This window comes from Rhinolophus sinicus, linkage group LG15 (assembly GCF_036562045.2).
Source record: "Rhinolophus sinicus isolate RSC01 linkage group LG15, ASM3656204v1, whole genome shotgun sequence".
Taxonomy (NCBI): Eukaryota; Metazoa; Chordata; class Mammalia; order Chiroptera; family Rhinolophidae; genus Rhinolophus; species Rhinolophus sinicus.
In genome coordinates, this window is record NC_133764.1 from 48,131,382 (window position 1) to 48,151,207 (window position 19,826).

Genomic DNA, 19,826 nt, shown 5'->3' on the forward strand with positions numbered 1-19,826 from the left:
GGAGAACAGCCTCTCTGCTGGTCCCAGGGTGCAATGGAAATGGAGAGCACGGCGGCCTCCACACGATTCCACCAGCCTCATATGGAGAGGAAGATGAGTGCGATGACCTGTGAGATCTTCAATGAACTTAGGCTAGAGGGCAAGCTCTGCGACGTGGTCGTCAAGGTCAATGGTTTTGAGTTCAATGCCCACAAGAACATCCTCTGTAGCTGCAGTTCCTACTTTAGGTATAACAGGGTTGCCAAACTAAGCCAAAGGGGGAAATGGGCTCATTTTGAGACATTCTGGTTCATTTCATGTTTCCCACCTCATCATTTTACGTTTAGGGAAACTATCAAAGTTCTGGGATTCCTGTAGCGCGGCTCCTTTGTCTTCTGAAAAGGCTCAACTTGGGCCAGAGCTGCATCTCTCTGGTTTTCAGTTAGATTTCAACCAACTACTGGTGGGCTAGCTGCTTTTTTCCTTTGCTTCTCATTCAAACCAACCTTTGGGAAGGTTGGGCACACGTACTGGGTTTCCTACTCAAACCTAGATGGCAATGCCACTTCAGCCACTTCTACGCCCCTATCCCGGTAGAGATGAGCTCAAACAGGGTGATAAATTAATAAGGATTGAGGGGATGGGAAGAGGGATGAAGGGAAAGAAATGCGGAAATATTTATCAGAAGAAAAAGGGAGTTTGAGTAAAAACCATTGTAAACCAGGAAGTGGAAGGGCTATTTTGTTCACGAGCTGAAAACGTTTGAGTAATCAATTCCAATCAAGATATGATAAATGTGTCTCATCTGTTGCTAAAAATTCTCATTCAGCTAGGTCTACAAAAGTCCAAATAGTACATGTTTTAAGCTTTGCAGGCCAAACAGTCTGTCGCAACTACTCCAGTCTGCCTTTATAGTGGAAAAACAACCATAGATAATACCAAATGAAAAGGCATGGATGTGTTCCAATAAAATTATTTATGGACACTGAAATTTGAATTTATTATCATTTCCCCGGTGTCAAAAAACACTTTTCATTTTTCCATCTAAAAATGTATAAAACATTCTTAGCTCGTGGGCAGTACAAAAAGAAGAGGTGGGCGGAATTTGGCTCAGAGGTTGTAGGTTTACAGAGCCCTGCTCTAGATAAGAATATTATCTCTAAGCCCATATTCCCTTAAGCCTAGAAAAAGGAAGCCAAATATATTAGGACAGTGAATTCTGTCTTGTTCAACACCTAGAAAAGTACCTAGCTACATAGTGGAATAGTAGTCATTTATTCATTCAATAATTATTGAGTGTGCTTATTTTGTGACAGGCACGATAGTAAGTACTGGAAATAAACCAATTAATAAAGAGATAAACATTTCTGCTCTCATGAAGCTTACCTTCTGGTAGATAGACTAGGCATTAAGTAAATAAAATAACAGATCATAAGTGCTAAGGAAAAAAGGAAAATAGGGATTGGTGGGTGGCAATTTTAAGTAGGATTATCACTTTGCTGACAAAGTTACATTTGAGGAAAGACTACAAGGGGAGGAGGGAGTGAGAAATATAGAGATCTGGGGCAGCCTCTAGGCAGAGGGAACAGTGGGTACAAGGACCAAAGATGGAAACATCTCTGGTCTATTCAAGGAAAGCAAGGCCAGCAGGGCTGAAATGGAGTGAGTGGAAGGCGGAGGGAAATACCTCAAAGAGGTATGACTGGTCCAGATCTCAGGGGACTTTTGTAGTCCCTGGTAAAGACTTTGTATTTTACTCTAAGAAAGGAAGTCAGTGGAGGTTTTGAGTGGAAGGTTTTGAGTCTGGTGACTGGGATGAGACTATAAACTCTGGAGGTGTCAAGAACAGATGCAGGGAGATCAGTTAGGAGGTGACTGCTGATAATCTAGGCAAGAGACAGTGGTGGCTTGGACCAAGGAGGTAGCAATAGAAGTGACTACGTTATCAACCTGTTGATTGAACATTTATCTAAAAAGCGTATTGCTCAAGTTTAATTTCCTTAAGCAAGGTAGAATTTGGTGGGCAATGGGTTGGGACAGAGGCTTACTCCCACTCTAGATCCAATTTCTCCATCCACAAGTGGGAAGAGGAGATCAGTAACCAACGTCAAAGTTCTTGTAAAGGTTCTCTTGCCCACTGTATAAAGCCGTCTGCCCTCCCCCCTTCCCTTCCTCACCCCACTTTATTTCCGATATACTCACTGTTACACTCTTTGGAAAATGTCCAAACTCTCAACAAGAAAAGGCAGGGGGAGAGCATGGCAAACCAAAGAGAAATGTTTCAGTGGCTGTTGGTTTCTTTCTTTCTTTCAGAGCTTTGTTTACAAGTGGCTGGAACAACACTGAAAAAAAGGTATACAACATTCCCGGCATTTCCCCCGACATGATGAAGCTAATTATTGAATATGCATACACGAGGACCGTTCCCATCACTCCGGACAACGTGGAGAAGCTGCTGGCTGCTGCAGACCAATTTAACATTATGGGTATCGTCAGAGGTTGCTGTGAGTTCCTCAAGTCGGAGCTGTGTTTGGATAATTGTATCGGCATCTGCAAGTTCACAGATTACTACTACTGCCCGGAACTGAGGCAGAAGGCCTACATGTTCATACTGCACAACTTCGAGGAGATGGTGAAAGTCTCGGCAGAGTTTTTAGAGCTCTCAGTCACTGAACTGAAGGATATCATTGAGAAAGATGAGCTCAACGTCAAACAAGAAGATGCTGTATTTGAAGCTATTTTAAAATGGATTTCTCATGACCCCCAAAATAGGAAGCAGCATATTTCAGTTTTGCTTCCCAAGGTCAAGTTTATTTTTTGGTGGAGTGCAGTGCTTAATTGCTCATGTTTGGTTCATTTATCCCAGAGGGATTGTCCTAAGAGCCATATTAAAATGTTTGACAGATCCCAGGGCTGTTTTTACATACACTTATATAGAATAGAAGGCATCTTCTTCTAGTTTCTGGAATTTTGCAATTTTCTCTGCCCTTGGCTTTGCTACTTCCTTCTACCCCAGTTATATTCTTTAACCAAAATTCTCCCTGATAGGGGGGAAGGAGCAGGAAAGGCCTTTAAAAGAATTCTAGAGGGTCTTCCTTTCACCTTTGTGTGTTCTGTGAGTTCCCCAAACCCAAGACTAGTAACCAAACCATGAGTATTGCACTCAGTTGTAGCTATTTGGTGCAAATTCATGTTATTTTACATATAGAGACATAGATATTCAATCACAGAACACTTACTACAGCTTTTGTTGGTCTGACAGTACTGTCTGGTGGCCAAGGAATGGGTTAGCTCACCGACCATTTGAAGTGTCTTCTGTCTGGCTCATTCTTAGCACCCAAATTTATACCACCTCTGAAAAACAAATATTTTAAACTGTGAGTTGTAAAGTTCAAAAGCAAAACAAAATATGATCGTACTATAATTCAAAGGTAGACTGTAAAACAGGATTAAGGATATTGGTTTTCCAGGCACCCTCACCTCACCTAAATGACTTTCTGCATTTCCTTTGTAGGTTCGCCTGGCCCTCATGCATGCTGAGTACTTCATGAACAATGTTAAGATGAATGACTATGTGAAAGACAGCGAGGAATGCAAGCCAGTCATCATTAATGCCCTAAAGGCCATGTATGACCTAAACATGAATGGACCCTCTAATTCTGACTTTACCAACCCACTCACCAGGCCCCGCCTGCCCTATGCCATCCTATTTGCAATTGGTGGCTGGAGTGGTGGGAGTCCTACCAATGCCATTGAGGCATATGATGCTCGGGCAGACAGATGGGTGAATGTCACTTGTGAGGAAGAGAGTCCCCGTGCCTACCACGGGGCAGCCTATTTGAAAGGCTATGTTTATATCATTGGGGGGTTTGATAGCGTAGACTATTTCAATAGTGTTAAGCGGTTTGACCCAGTCAAGAAAACTTGGCATCAGGTGGCCCCGATGCACTCCAGACGTTGCTATGTCAGCGTGACGGTCCTTAGCAATTTTATTTATGCCATGGGAGGGTTTGATGGCTATGTGCGTCTCAACACTGCTGAACGTTATGAGCCAGAGACCAACCAATGGACACTCATTGCCCCCATGCACGAACAGAGGAGTGATGCCAGTGCCACAACACTCTACGGAAAGGTAAGCACTGGGGGCTAGGGGGTGCAGATGTGAATGCAAACAAGCCCAGAAACAACGAATGCTTCTGTTTTTTGGGGTGGACGGAAAACAGAAGTGGGAGTACTCCTGTGTTTCCCCGAAAATAAGACCTAGCCAGACAATCAACTCTAACTCATCTTTTGGAGCAAAAATTAATGTAAGACCTGGTCTTATTTTAATATGACTGGATATAATATAATATAGTATAGTATAATATAATATAATAATGGTCTTATATTAATTTTTGCTCCAAAAGACGCATTAGAGCTGATTGTCCGGCTAGGTCTTATTTTTGGGGAAATGCGGTCACTCTGCAGTACTAAGTCTGTCAGATAACTAAGTGGCCCCTTGTAATTATCTTTGCTTATTTTACTTATTAAAAAAGCAATGCATTGTCACCCCAATAAACTTAAAAAAAAAAAAAAAGCAATGCATGCATATGTGGAAAAAAGAAACTCAGATTGTACAAACTGGTACCAAAAGTGTCCCCACCACCACCACCATATACAGAGGGTGCCAAAAAAATGCATACACATTTTAAGGGAAAAAAATGTAAAATTGTAATAATATATACCAATAACAAAAGAATACAAGTCACGTTTGACTTCTGCAATTACAAGAGGTGCTCAAAGTGGTTACCATCAGCGTCCAGACACTTCTGATTACAGCGAACTACTGCTTGAGCAACGTTGACCAGTGTCCACTTGTATACATTTTTTTGGCACCCCCAGTATACACACCCTTTCTTTCCACTCCCCAGAGGTAACAATTTTAATAATTTTGGAACCATCTTCACACAGGTCTATATATGTGGTGGGTTTAACGGAAATGAATGCCTGTTTACAGCAGAAGTGTACAACACTGAGAGTAATCAGTGGACCGTCATAGCACCCATGAGAAGCAGGAGGAGTGGAATAGGCGTAATTGCCTATGGAGAACACGTGTATGCGGTGAGTTTATCTTGTACCACCACAGAGACGATACCCCTTGATTTTCAATTAGCAAATAGCTTAACACTACCATTGGTAAGCATCTGAAAAGCTTTTTTTCCGTGGAAGAGGGAGGTCTGAAATCACTGGGCTTTCCCTAAAAGGGCCTCCTCGGTGAATAGAATCAGGAGTTAACAGTCAACCATCTTCCTTTGCTGTCCGCAGGTAGGCGGCTTTGATGGAGCGAATCGCCTGCGGAGCGCAGAAGCCTACAGCCCCGTGGCTAACACTTGGCGCACCATCCCCACGATGTTTAATCCTCGTAGTAACTTTGGCATTGAGGTGGTAGACGACCTGTTGTTTGTGGTGGGCGGCTTTAATGGCTTTACCACCACCTTCAACGTGGAGTGCTATGATGAGAAGACGGACGAGTGGTACGACGCTCACGACATGAGCATATACCGCAGTGCTCTGAGCTGCTGTGTGGTACCAGGGCTGGCCAACGTTGGGGAGTACGCCGCGAGGAGGGACAACTTCACAGGCCTAGCGCTGCGAGATGAAGTCAAGTACTCCGCTTCGACAAGCACCCTACCTGTATGAGCCTCGTCATTTAGCTAATAAAAAGTCTAAGCAATAAGAATTCTTTTTTAAAATAAATGCAGTGTTTAAACTTGTAAGAGTTCTGGAAAATGTTCAACTTAGGGGAGCCAAGGGTTGGATGAATGAGGGAGTCAGAGGGAAGGAAGAAAGCAATGATATTCAACAGTGCATACTTACAAATGAAAAAAAAAAGTACCCAGTGCAAACCAGCTCTAACGAAATACGTTTATTTAAAACTTACATTGAGATGATTTAACACAGAACAAGAGAGCTTTAGGAACATAAAACAAGCTATTTTACACGGTAATGTGTCAAAGTGTCCTAAATTCCACGTCTCCTCTGATTGACAGGAGATAGTCAAGATTATACTTCTAGTAAAGTAGGAGCTTGGATACTACTGGCTCCCAAAATTCACTGTGTATCAGCTTGAACTACATATTTATTTTACAAGTAACTCAATGAGCCCTAGCACAGGGATGCTAAGATCTCCAAACATCTGGCAAGCACTACTTTTCACGAGTGCATTATGCGGGAGGCTCAGGTTAACAGCAAGTGCTCTACTGCATGTGCTTCTGTCAGACATTCGCAGTAATGGTCATAGAGCGTAAGACAAAAGCCCTACAAAGGTAAGCGACAAATAGCAGTTATTTGGCTATTTAAATTCCTTGAAGGAAAATGACTACTATATTATGTTATTATTATCGTATCACATCACTCAACTATGAGCTCTTTTGTTTCCAATGACCCAGAACTCGTTATAATGTAAGCACTGTAACAAAAACAAAAATGAACTATTGTCAAGAAAGTAACAAACTGGAGTGATGAACTGTGCCAACTGTTTAACAGTTAAAAAAGGAGACTGAACCGTTTCTCAAAAATTCTACAGTTAAACAGCAACCTATCAGCACCCTATTTTTCTAGTGTATGCAGAGAATTTGCTTCACAATTCTGTATGTTTTCAAAGGACACACAAGTTGGCCAATATATTCTTTTTATTTAAGCTTAATTTGAGGAAAGTAAGTTCCTTTAGTTATGCTTGATTAGGCCAAGTAACTAAAATACACAATTTAGCTTATCTGTCTACCTATAATACAGTGTTCATATTAGAATTATGAAGCAGAGAATAAAGTATTCAAACACACCACATGCTACACTAGTCAAGAAACATGAAGAGGAAAAAAGTGTGCCCTAGAAACTGCCTTTCCAGCAGCCCAAAGGGTTTAAAATACAAAAGCACACAAATTTTCCATAAACGCTGTCTTTCTAGCTCCAAACATCTGTTCTATATTTAAAAAGTCGGTATTTTAAAATGTTTTGGTCCCAGAAATACTATACAAAACCAACTGATCAAAACAAAACTGATGTCGATGAATTTTGAAAAATATTTTTGAATTGGCACAGCAAAAGCAAAGCTGAATACCGAGGTACACAAGACTAATCATGCAAATAACTGTGAGATACTTAAACACTAAGCTCATGACTGACATTCTCAATATATACCACTGATTTTTTTTTTAAACCATGGTGGGGTAGGTATAGTTAAAAGATATCTATTCTGAGACATAAGTAGATTCACTCAAAGTTATGTGTAGTGATTACTTTTTGTATAATCAATTCCTCTCTTTTCCTTCCATAAAACAAAACCAAAACAAACAAACAAACAAACAAACAAACAAAAAAACCGGTTCGCTTAAATACACATTTTAAAGCTGTCTTTTTAATTGCTTAAATACCAAGCACAATCTTTAAGTTTTCATCAAAAAAGGAAATTTCTTTCCCAAAGAGCCATTTTAGGCTGGTCATAATCAGAACCTTTCCAAATATGCTGGGAAGTTATTTCCAGTTTAGAATTTCAGAATGTCAGCCTTGAACAGATTTAAGCAAATCTGGTTTCTTTCCTGATTAACAAGTTAGTTAGGATATTTCAGAAACACAAGTTATTGATGTGAAATCACACACGTGAATTCAAATATGAAAATTAGAAATTCAGTAGTCAGGAAAACCTGCACACATCATCATGCAAGGAAGGACTTACCCCTTCTTTTCACCCATGGCCTAGGCTGCCTGCTGGGTTAAAAAACAACAATTTCAATCAAGTTTTTAAAACCAGATTATACCTAAATCTTATGAGTTATAATTTCTGCCACATTATTTGAAAAAAAGACAACCCTCCAAATAAATTGGTAATGACTGTCTCAGAAAACAATCCTGAGACAAAAAACCCCACAAAAAACAAAACAAAAAACACCCCAAATCCTTACATCATATCCTTCTGGAAAGAAACTGGCATCCTAGTGAGCTACTAAATTCCTTAACCACCACCAAGAAAAGGAAGTCTGCTAGCACAGTCTATCAGAGAGAAATGAGGACTTCATTCAAATGAGCTTTTTTCTGTCTTACTTGCATAGACCACTCACAGCTAAGAATTAGCACTTCTCAGAATCCAATGGTTTTTATTAAAATAACTACAAATGCATGGAAATTGAGAAAATGGGAGAGGTGGGGTAAGATAATATGTCCTCATATAGAAATATGACTTACAGTTTCCTACACCCACCCCAGTCTAAGATAGTTTTAAAGCAGATTTCCAACATTTATTGAAAATCTTTGTCCTAGGCAGGGATGCCAATTTAGAAATTTTAGGGAAGTTCTTAGTATAGAGTCCAAGGGCTAAACATTAATAGTCTTGCAGCAAATTGACAGCCAAAATTTCTAGTTGTACTTTTTTCTTTTGATGTTTAATACAACTAATAAGGAGGATACAACTAATAATGGACTAGGAAAAAAAGTCACTGCACTTAGAAGTCAACTTCTAGAATAGTATTCTGGAATGTCTAATAAAAGTAAAAATAGTCTGAAAGAAACAAAGAAAATATACTGGACCCACATTGCAAACAGTAGGAACATGAGTTAACTGAGTGCTAAAAGAGTCAACCTGAGTGCTAATTTATATAAAGCTTGGGAGTGTGTAAGAGAATCAGAAGAATACATAAAAATAAATAAAAGATAACTACAGCTTTTTAAGAGCCAGAATTATGCACTTAAATTTGGTATTCCTGGCTCAGGTAGAGTTCCAATTAAAGTCCAGGGCAACTGGGTAAGACATTATAACAATCGGGCTGAGAAATAATAAGGCTTCTCTTTAGCAACATTTCTCTAAATTGCTATTTCCTTCCCATTTTGAGAAAAGTGTCTTTTAGAAAAGAATGAGGAGGATTCTACACAATATGCATTAGAGCAAAATTTAAAACTGAAGGCATTGAGTGTCGATTGTCATAGGCATTATTTACACTGATTAACTTATCCTCAAGCCTGCAACTCCAGGAAAAAAGTGTTTTTTAAATTTTGTAATGCCTTTGTGGATTTCTCAGTCTATATTAATAATACTTCTCTTCTTAGAGAAACAAATTTCACACATATATAACGTCCTCTGTACTTAGTCAATCAGCTAAAGATCAATACTCTTGCCAACTACCATCATCTCAGAGCAATGGCTTGAAGTCATTAAGTCAGTTGCTGAAGAAATGAAAAATATTCAAAATATGCATGCGCCAACCACAAATTTCTCATCAGTGATCTTTTTTAGAAAGAAACAAAACAGTATTTCTAGATAAACAACAAAATACCAATGCAAACATTCTGAAATCATCTTGCTGAAATATTGTGCTTTTTCCTTCAAATTTCAGTCTATTGCACATACCTCCTGCAGAGAAAGGCTATGTGTTAAGTTCTGATCTTTTCAAAACCAACCATTCAGGAAAAAATGAAAAGGAGTATCAAAATAAATGTGCAAATAAAATTGGTGCTCAAAGCATGTTCAAAACATGTCCCTAAGACAAAGGAGTTATAACTTCTTGGCAGAAAAACAGCCAAGTAACCACCTGGTTTTCCCACTTGTCTTTAAAAAGATCTTACTTAGCTGGCACATACACAGAAACCAAAGACAGGAAAAGACAGCACACTAACAAAATATTACCACATTTTGAACTGAGTTTCCCAGTTTGCAGTTTTTTAACTATAACTCCTTTCTATGGGGCCATAATCCACTCAGGTAGAAAATAAGTTATCAACATACTTTTTCAAGTAACAGTCTGGATGTCTTCAGCCTCAAGAAACAGGTATAACTGTTTTAAGCTTCATGTATTAGAGAACCTAGCATTCAATCTGAGAGCTTGGCACTCGCCGCATGTTTAGGGCATGCCGATGTATTTCTTGCATCTGTCTGATCCGGTCCTTCTGCCACATTAAGTTTTGAGGCATAGGGTATCTCTGTGTGCCATGCAAGTACCGGTATGGGATTCTCACATGACAAGCAGTGGCTCTACAACGAGGCTGTGGCATGGGAGGAAGGAGCATCCACCTCTTCCTCTCAGCACAGTATCGGTAGGCTTCTTTCCGATACTGCTTATCAATATCATCACTGTTTTTCCAGCCTCCAATAATGAAAACGTCATCTTTGTAATAGCAAATGGCTGCTCCTTCGATGCTTAGGACTTCTGGAGGTAAGCTTTCAAGGATCTCATCGGAAACTTGGCTGGCAATTTTTCTTACTGCCTCTTCATTTTCTAGAGAATAACTCTTGGGACAGCATGATGCTGTCTGATAGAAGTTTGAATGAACCACAGACATTTGAAAAAAGCAGTAATTGTCAATAAGTGGCAATGATTCCACATCTTGCCACTGTCGAGTCTCTGTATCATAGCAAGTAATTACAGCCTTTAATCCATCTTCGGTGTCCCGGTCCACAGGCGTGCGGGCGGCGATGTACACAAACCGGTCTTCAATGGCTAGAGCTTTGACATCTCGGAGAATCTTTGGTGCTGATTCCAAGTTGTGCCATTTATCAAGCTCGGGATTATACACAGTTACATCTTTAAAGCCAGGACTAAAGTTGCCGTGTCCTCCAATGCTGTAGAGTTTCCCTTTGACTTCTGTTAGCCCAAAAGAATGCTTCCTTGTCATTAGACTACAAACATGTTCCCACGTATTCAAATTTGGGTTATATCTTTCCACAGTTTTAGCAAACCCTGGCTCCATGGATCCAGCAACATACACATAGGACTCTGTTACTGCTACAGCATGGCCGTCCAGATGATTATGAATATGGGGCAGGTTTACCCATCTGTCCTCATCGACAAAATACCCCACACATTCACTTAAATAGTCCCCACCCTCTGACACGCCTCCAATAACCATGATCACATCCATGTTTTGCCCATAGCGAGGTAATAATGAAACCTGAGAAGCGGGGTGCTGGAACGTGCCAGACTGTATGTTCTCGGCCCTCAGGGCATGTCTCTCCACAGCATCGGCCACTAACTTGACGCAAACTTCGTTATTAGCCACCAGCCTCTCTGCTTTGACATGCCGAGTAAGGTAAGTGGGTTTCATCTGGGACAATCTGAGCAATTTAAACAGTTCTTCAAAGTACCTCTCTCTCTCTTCAGCATTTCTCTGAACCCACTTCAGAACCGTTTCAAAGAGAACCTCTTCTGAATCAACTGTAATTTCCAAGTCCGACAGCCAGTCTCGAATGAGATGGAAAGGTAAAGTATAAAACTCCTCGTCCTGAATTACTTTGTGGAAATTTCTCCGTATCATATCGGCAGCTTTCAGAGCGAGTTGGCTCAGGGTATACATGTGAGCTAAGCTATGAATGGCCACACAATTAGAGAGATGAAGTTTTTTCTTGAGAAATTCTCCACAAAATTCTTTTAAACGAATTAATAGGAACCTAAAATCAAGAAAAAGAAGGATTTTCAATGTACATATTTTATGTGGTTGCATTTTGAGAGCATCTGGGTTATACAAATTGAAATGGTTAAGTATCATCTCGCTTTGTGCCCAACCGCTGAAAAAAAGCAAATTCCCCCAAATTAAAAAGGATTATGCTGAAAAGTATGTTTAAAACCATATATAAAGTCATCTTTATGTATTTTTCATTATTTACATTAGTTTATATATAAATTATATATTATGCGTAATACAAATAATACTCGCACACACACATATACACAAAATGGAGTTTTTTAATGATGTAAGGTTTTTCAGAACATATCCTTTAATAAAGTACAAACAATCCCATACTTTATTTTCACTTTAATTTGCCTTGGGCAAAGGCAAATCCCAATTCAAACTTGTCTACGTCATCCTGTCCTAATCCCTGGATAGTCACCAGCCTCTTCTTCAGAGAGGCAGGGTCTCAGTGGGATAACTTTATGAAGCCTTGAATACATGCATAGGGGCTAGGGCTCCTAGGAGGCTGTTTACTCCAGTATCAGAAGGAATAGCCGTGGCGGCTGTGTGTCACAGGTTTACATCTTCACCAGAGCTTTCTACCTGGTCAGCCAGTGAGGGCAGGGGGTGCTGGAGAGGTGGGGCGGGGGTTGACCGGAGCTGAGTTCTCACTAAAGCCGGGATGGTAAAGCAAACTCTAACCTCTGAAGAAGCCAGGAAATAAAACAACAATAAAAAACACATGTGTAGGACAGTCAAGGTTTAAAGAAGAAAAAACAACGGCTTGAACTGGAGTGGGGTAGGGGAAGGTGGAAGAAAGGGGGGGAAAAAAGAAAAAATGTGGTTTGGCATGTAGCTGACTAGAAACTGCCACCTAAATTCTTTTAAAAAGATTTTTATTAAAATATAGTTAACATACAATATATTAGTTTCAGGGGTACACCCTAGTTATTCCACATTTATAGACCTAAAGAAGTGCTCACCATGGTAAGTCCAGCAGCCACCTGACACCGTACCTGCTATCACAATAGTCTTAACTATATTCCCCATGCTGTACATTACATCCCTGTGACTTACTGGTTTTATACCTGGGAATTTGGATCTCTTACTCCCCTTCACCTTTCCCCCACTCTTTTTTTTATTTTTTCAATTACAGTTGACATTCAATATTATTTTATATTCATTTCAGGTGTATAGCATAGTGGTTAGACATTTATATGTTTTAAGAAGTGATCCCCCTAAATCGTCTAGTACCCACCTGGCACTATGCATAGTTATTACATTATTGACTATATCCCCTGTGCTTTGTTACATCCCCATGACTATTTTGTAACTACCAATTTGCACTTCTTAATCCCTTCCCCTTTTTCACCCTGCCCCAACCCCTCCCATCTATCACCCAGATAAACCTAGTACCCGACACTATAGATAGTTAGGACAATATTATTGAGTATATTCCTTATGCTGTACCCTACATCCCCTACGACTACTGTGTAACAACCAATTTGTACTTAATCCCTTCCCCCTTTTCCACTCGTTCCCAAACCCCCTCCCATCTGGCAACCATCAAAATGTTTTCTATATCTATGAGTTTGTTTCTGTTTCGTTTATTTTGTTCTTTAGATTACACTTATAAGTGAAATCATATGACATTTGTCTTTCTCTGTCTGACTTACCGCATGCACTCAGTATAATACCCTCTTGGTCCATTCACATTGTTGCAGATGGAAAAATTTCATTTTTTTTTAATGGCTGAACTAAATTTGTTTAAAGTTAAACTTAAAAAAAAAAAAAAAAAAAAAAAGGCCAGCCCGGTGGCTCAGGTGGTTGGAGCGCCTAGCTCCAAGGTTGCTGGTTCGATTCCCACATGGGCCAGTGAGCTGCGCCCTCTATAGATTGTGAACAACAGCTCTCCCTGGAGCTGGGATGCTGTGAGCAGCCGGAGGTTGGCGTGAGCTGCCGCAGGCCGCTGTGCTGCTGTTGGCTACCATGTGCTGCCAGGAGCGGCCGGTGGCCAGCGTGAGTGGCCGGCAGCCAGTGTGAGTGGCCGGCAGCCAGCATGGTCTGCTGTATGCTGCTGTGGGCTACCGTGTGGCTGCCAGGGGCGGCCAGTGGCCAGTGTGAGTGGCCGGCGGCCAGTGTGAGTGGCTGGCAGCCAGCATGAGTGACCAGCAGCCAGTGTGAGCGGCTGGCAGCTGGTGAGAGTTGCCATGAGCTGCTGTGAGCAGCCGACCGATGACCGACTGCCTGGGGGGAGGTGGGGGGGGGAAGTGCAAGGCTCATAATACCAGCATGGGCCAGGCAGCTGTGTCCTACACAACTAGACTGAGCAACAAAGGCTTGAACCAGAGTGGGGCAGGGAGGCGAAAGAGGGGAAAAAGAATCGTTTTAGCCAAATCCATAAATCTGGCAGAATTCAGCCCTGAGGGTGGCCAAAAATAAGAATAAGTCCCCAGAACTGAGAACCTTAAACAATATAAGGATGACTTCATCAGCCCAGACCTCTGTAATTCAGTAACCATTTGTTATGGTTATTGTGCTTCATAACTAACAATGATATAAAGATGAATGAGATAGGCTCCCTTCACTCTCTTCAGGGAACATACCGTCTTAGACAGCAAACAAAGCCAAGGTGGAATGGTAAGAGCTCCAGTGGCTCTCAAACATACCAGCAAACTCCTATTTTCCAGGTAATTCTGACACATACTCCCTTGCACAGGTGTTTGGAAACACTGTTCTAGGAAAACAATAGCTATCACATACTAGGCATTTGCCATGTGCTGGGCGTTGTGCTGGGCACTTCCTATTATTTGTAAGTCCCGTGCAAGGTAGACATGATCAACACACAGAATATGGGGGGGGGGGGTAAGGACAGGGATCCTGCCTCAAGAGCTAACGGTAGATTAGATGTGATGGTTGCAGGGCACTCAGAACTGCCTAACACAAGGCAGCTACTCAGCAGCTGACAGATGGAAACAAGAGTTTCAAGTAAATTGCCTGGGGTGTTCTCTCTTCACCCCCAACCCCCTAATAAAACAGGGATAAATCTGAAAAACACAAGCTCACATGACAGAAGAAACACAACATGAATGATGAATGCAATGACCCTTCATCCATTTTCATTCAACAAACCCTGCTCTCTTAGATTTATACCCACCCCTCTCCACCTTCCAATGGGGTGACCCAACCTCATGCTTTGAGAAAACAGAAACAATCAGGCAGAAACGTCATCTTCCCACCACCCAATCTACCTACCTGCAGCTGTACCCTCTACTTTGCCCTCCCAGTCCACCTTTTCCATTTTTAATATGGATTCTATCCCCTTCTTGGTTTCAAGGGCTTTGCTGCAATTATTCTCCCGCTCCCATAACATCGATTTGTCCCCTTCCACTGATTCATTTTTCATCAGCACACAAAAATGCTCTAGTATCTCCTATCGTGTGTGTGTGTGTGTGTGTGTGTGTGTGTAGACCTCCCCTTGGACTCCTCCCCCAACATTTCTACATTTAACACTTTTCAGATCCTCTTTTTAGTAAGACCTAAATGGCCCTATCAATGCCATCAAGGACCTCTATTATCACCAAATTCAATGTCCATCTATGGTTGAGAGAACTGACATGACTGGCTATACCCTCCTTGACACCCTTTCTTTCTAGGCTTCCAAGAGATCAGTCTCCTCTGCTCGTTCCTCTTTTACATTTTGAAGAACCTCAGGGCTCAGTTCTGCCCCTTCTCTTCTCCATCTACTCTCTCTTCCTAAGTAATTTCATCCAGTCTCATGGCTTTAATTACCATCTATCTGCTGATTTCCTCCCAATCTCTAGCTCCCAATCTCTAATATCAAACTGCCTACTCAAATACCTCTTGGACCAAAACCGAACTCCTGATCCTCCTCTCAAACTTGCTTTCCTGGTTTCCCACATCTTAATAAATAACAGCTCCATCTTTCCAATTGCTTGGGTCAAAAAACTAGTAGTCTTTCCCTCACACCCCACATCAAGTCAGCAAATTGATCTCCTCTATCTTAAAAAATATGTCTAGAATTGAAGCACTTCTTACCACTTTTACTTCTCCCTCCTCAACCCAAGCCTCCACCACCTCTGGGACAACCTCCTAAATAGTCTCTTGATTCTAAGCCCTTGCAACCCCTTCCCCATCAGCTCATCTTTTTTTCAACATAGCAGAATTCTTCAAATCAGATCGCATCATTCCTCTGCCCCAAACCTTCCCGTATCATTCAAAGAGCTCAGGTCCTTTCACAGGCCGACAAAGCCCTATGGGATCAGAATCTATTCCCATTTCCACCCTCAGGGCCTCTCCTACCCCTCACTCTGCATCTCTTTGATCCAACCATACTGGCCTCCTGCTATTTTTAACCTCCAGACAAGCTCGGCCTTTACACTGTTGTCCCCTACCTGGAACACTCTTTACCTTGCCTCCTTCAGTTCTTTGCAAAACGTCTTCTTCCTGAGGCATCCTCTGTTCAATTAAAAAACAACAACAGCTCCTCTCCACCAGCACTTTCTATATGTCCCCACCATGTTTTTTCATCATAGCTTTAACAATCATCCAACATGCTATCTATTTCACTTATTTACTGTCCATCTACAAACTGTGAGTGCAACAAGGAAAGAGACTTTTGTCCGTTTTGTTTACTGCTGAATCCCCAGCACCTTTAATCCAGTGTCTGATCTGGTGCATAATAGGTACTCTGCAGGTATTTGTTAAAATAAGGTATCTGAAACATAACACTGCCAAAAAACATTCCTGCATAAAATGGCATTCACCTGCCTCCTAACCAGTCTCTGGAGCATCCATTCGGCCCTTCAATCCATTTTCTACAGCAGCAGAATCATCTTTTAAAATATTTAAATCAATTTCTTTACCTAGCTTCCCATCACCCAGTAAAATCCAAACTCCTTATTCCAACGCATTTCACACACCCTTCTCCTTTTCACCCACTAGCTCCAGCCCCACTGGGGTTTTTCTTTTTGAGTTTTCTAAGCCAAACTGGATCCTGCCTGGAGGCCTCTGCGATATCTGCCTGGAATGTTCACTCCCCATCTTCGCGCGGCCAGTGAGTTCTTCCTTGCCTTTCAGAGGTCGGTTTAAATGTCACCTCCTCAGAAAGGTCTTTCCTCTAACCAATCACTATCTTCTCATTCCTTTTTAATGTCAACACAGCACTTATTACATGAGGACTTTCTTTTTCATTGCCTTTGCCCCTCCACTAGGAACCTGAGCTCCTTAAGGTCGCCCTCGCCGGACTAGCCGGCTGCATCCTCAGTGCCCCGAGCGAAGGCTGGCCCACAGCACACAGTAGGCACTCAATGAGTGAGAAACGAATGCATGTCCTCAGGGCTCCCTGGAGCCCGCGGCACGGCCCTCCCGCCTTCTGCAGCGCCCTCCCTGGATGCGGCCCTCGGGCGGCCCGCATCTCCACCTCACGCCTACCTGTCCGCCAACTCCAGCACCTCGTGTACACTGCCCGTGCTAACGCGGATGCGCCCGGTGTACATGTATTCGATAACGGCTTCCACCGTGTCGGGTTCGGGCCCGGGCTCCGAGCTCCACTTGCGCATCTCCACCCGGCCCGAGCGGGACTCGGAGAACTGGCCCGAGAGCAGGGGCGTGAAGTACTCAGTGGCGGCGGCCAGCACCGAGCGGTGGGCCCGAAACTCGCGGCCTCCGGCACCACCAAAGCACAGCGTAATGTCGCAGAAGAGGCCCTGGCGCCGCTGCTCGTTCTGCCTCCACGACAGCTCCGAGCAGTGAGAGCTGCACTCGAAATCCTCGGCCTCAGGGCCCGGGTCGCCCCCGCTCGCCTCCAAGGCAGATAAGCCGGGCCCGGACCCGAAGTCTACCGTGCCGCTGCCTCTGACTTCGGCAGCCAGTCCCGCTGAGCCGCCGGCGGCCGTCTCCATGCTCTCCATCTCCAGCACCTGCAGAGATGCAGCCGCAGCTGCGGCTGCCGCGGCCGCCACCGCCGCAGCCGCCATCTTGACGACGCCGCGCCTGGTGGCCGCAGTCTCAGAACGATCCAGCCGTTCTGGTGCGACACAGAGGGATTCTGGGAATAAATAGTGAGCGCGGGGCGGAGCCCGCCGGCCACGGGTTCTGCGCACGCGCCACCCGACGCCGTCCAACCTTGGATCTGTTTTGACGGTACTGCTCCCCAGTTACAATTGCTGCACCCGCGGCCTCCCACCCCTATTTCGGTGGGGGGTGGCTTGTGTCCTTCCCCTCAGTGAGTAGCCTGCTCTTCGTAGTTATTTTGTAAAACAAAAGCCACCTTAGACCATCACCCATTGTTAGTGTCTTGGGTGGCAACATAGGATTGTTATTTAAAGATTTAAATGGTTTTGGAGGAAATTTTTAAAAAGAAAAAAGGACTTGAGCCCCAGCTAAGCGGATGAGGGTGAGCTAGTTACTTGTTATCTCTGAACTAATTTACCTTCTAAAAACAGGAATAGTACCTATGTTGGAAGATTGCTGTGGATTAAATGAGATGATGCGTGTTAAGTGTTTTGCAGTGTTTGGGCCATAGCTACTGTTCCCTATACATACTTGTTTAAAAAAAAATGACCACAGCCACTTTTGGGTTTTAAGCAAGGAAGTGGCTCAATTAGGTGTTTTGAAAACTTTCACTGGTGGCTGCATAGATGATAGACTGCAAGGGGTCAAAAGTAGAACCAGGGGCACAAGTTAGCAGACCAGACATGAATCCCTCAGAGGGATAACTAAAGGGTAAATTGGGTGGCAGCTAGACTTACTGTGATCATTTCAGTGGTTACAAATATCAAATCATTGTTGTACACCTGAAACTAATAGTGATATTTGTCAGTTATACTTAAAAAAAAAAGAAAAAAGATAAATCGACAGAACTTGACAACTAGTTAGAAAAGCAGAGGAAAGGAAGACTCCGAAGTTGTGGGCTTTGAATAACGGGGTGGGTAGAACTTTGGTTCCCATTCGCTGAGAAAGATGGAGGTGCAGGTTTAGCGGTGGGTATTTGTTTTTGGAAAATAGGTGTTTTGATTCTTTTTTAAAGAGATGGATTAACATTTTTAAAATTACATGTAGTAAAATTAATAGAAAGTACACTTCAAAGGAATGCAGATGAGACAGCAGTATGTATTCACTGTTACTATTTATTTAAATCAAATGATGGTAATACAGAGAAGAGACTGAGGTGGCAGCTGCCCAGAATCTTTTGGATTACAGATGCAAAGTGACTGGAGATGAGTCCTTGGACCCACACTTCAGTAAAATACAAGTCAGTTGCATGAATACAGAGAACATGAGACACGACATTTCACAGCTTTTTCTTTGCGTTTCCATTTTAAACATATGTATGTTACAACTTTACATTTTAAATTACTACTCCACATATTTTGTGACAATGGCTAAGGATGCAATGGTTTCATCCCCTTAACAGAAGCAGACTGTAGTTAGTCTGCAACATGGAACATTTCAGTGGGATACCAAACAAACCCTTCACATATGACATACAAAAAAATCCTTAAAAAAAAAAAACAACACAAAAAAAAAACCAGACTAATACAATGCTTTTCATGTTATAGGAATATGACAAACAAGACATTAGGGGTGCTTTAAATGTATAGTATCTTGAGGTCTTAAAAGTTTCATTCCCTTCCTCCAAGAGAAAAAAAATTTTAACTAATGGAAAAAAGAAAGAACATAATAACGCCTTACCATAAGGAAAATCACTACCCTGACAGTGCTTAGATGCCTTTACATTAATAAATACAGCAGGTAGCAGAGCAAATGTCACAAGTATTAGCTTGGTGTTTATTTCAATACTTATAAAAAAAACCACATTAAGCTTCTTTGTGTAGACTGGACAGTGTTAGCCTGTCGGTGTTGGTGTTCGGCGCCTGTACACCAGTGACTGTTTACATTCCAGGCCCATCCTACAGCAAGCTCCAGTACCAGCTGTCTGCGCACTGTTTCCCAGGGGAAGAGTTCTTGTCTTCTCTTTACTTCAGGGTTCCTGGCTCAGTTACATGCTCATGTGTTCCGGGAGAACATATGAAATATCATCCCATGGGTGACGATATAGTCCCTGCTTCAGCCTCTTCTGATCAAGATAGTGTCCTAAAATGGAGCACATGCATCTTTTTGTTAAGAGTTGGTGAACTTGGCAAGTTTGGTGAAGGAGACAGGATAAGGGAGGGAAATCTTTCTAATATAAAATGGTAGATACAAAGAAATGGGGAAGTATATCCAGATCCATTCCATAGGTAAGATGCCAGGCTTGGTAAAAAGAAACTGTTGGATTTAATTTTGTTTTCCTGGGCTCACAATCGAAGTCATTTCCAAGAACAAAGGAACAAAGATAAAGATAAGGGGCAACTGAAAGTAAGAAAGACAGAACTGGGAACAATGATTCAGTCAATATGACATCTCTT

The 19,826-nt window shown here is 42.2% G+C and overlaps 3 protein-coding genes across 8 annotated transcripts in view; 1 reads left to right on the top strand and 2 right to left on the bottom strand.

Moving 5' to 3' along the window:
* Positions 1 to 33: 33 nt before the first annotated feature.
* On the top strand, positions 34 to 5,658 carry KLHL10 (kelch like family member 10). Its single transcript, XM_019747636.2, has 5 exons — positions 34 to 227; positions 2,293 to 2,782; positions 3,494 to 4,111; positions 4,930 to 5,079; positions 5,284 to 5,658. The coding sequence occupies exons 1-5, from the start codon at positions 34 to 36 to the stop codon at positions 5,656 to 5,658; spliced, it is 1,827 nt and encodes a 608-aa protein (XP_019603195.2).
* A 211-nt stretch (positions 5,659 to 5,869) lies between these two features.
* KLHL11 (kelch like family member 11) lies at positions 5,870 to 17,458 on the bottom strand. 2 transcript variants are annotated; one of them, XR_002138726.2, is made up of 3 exons: positions 16,849 to 17,458; positions 9,734 to 11,392; positions 5,870 to 7,725 (listed from the first exon to the last, which is right to left on the bottom strand). XR_002138726.2 is itself a non-coding variant. In XM_019747630.2 (2 exons), exons 1-2 carry the CDS (start codon positions 17,391 to 17,393, stop codon positions 9,811 to 9,813), a joined length of 2,127 nt encoding a protein of 708 aa, XP_019603189.1. In that variant the 5' UTR covers positions 17,394 to 17,458; the 3' UTR covers positions 5,870 to 9,810. The 2 variants fall into 2 exon arrangements, 1 of the variants encoding a protein (XP_019603189.1); XM_019747630.2 differs by having other exon boundaries at positions 5,870 to 11,392.
* A 1,069-nt stretch (positions 17,459 to 18,527) lies between these two features.
* Positions 18,528 to 19,826, bottom strand: part of ACLY (ATP citrate lyase) — a 40,742-nt gene continuing 39,443 nt past the window's right edge. For all 5 annotated transcript variants that reach the window (XM_074320632.1, XM_019747692.2, XM_019747691.2 and 2 more), the window contains one exon: positions 18,528 to 19,512. In XM_074320632.1, the coding sequence (XP_074176733.1) occupies positions 19,418 to 19,512 (95 nt within the window). In that variant the 3' untranslated portion in view covers positions 18,528 to 19,417. The remainder of the gene's footprint in view (positions 19,513 to 19,826) is intronic.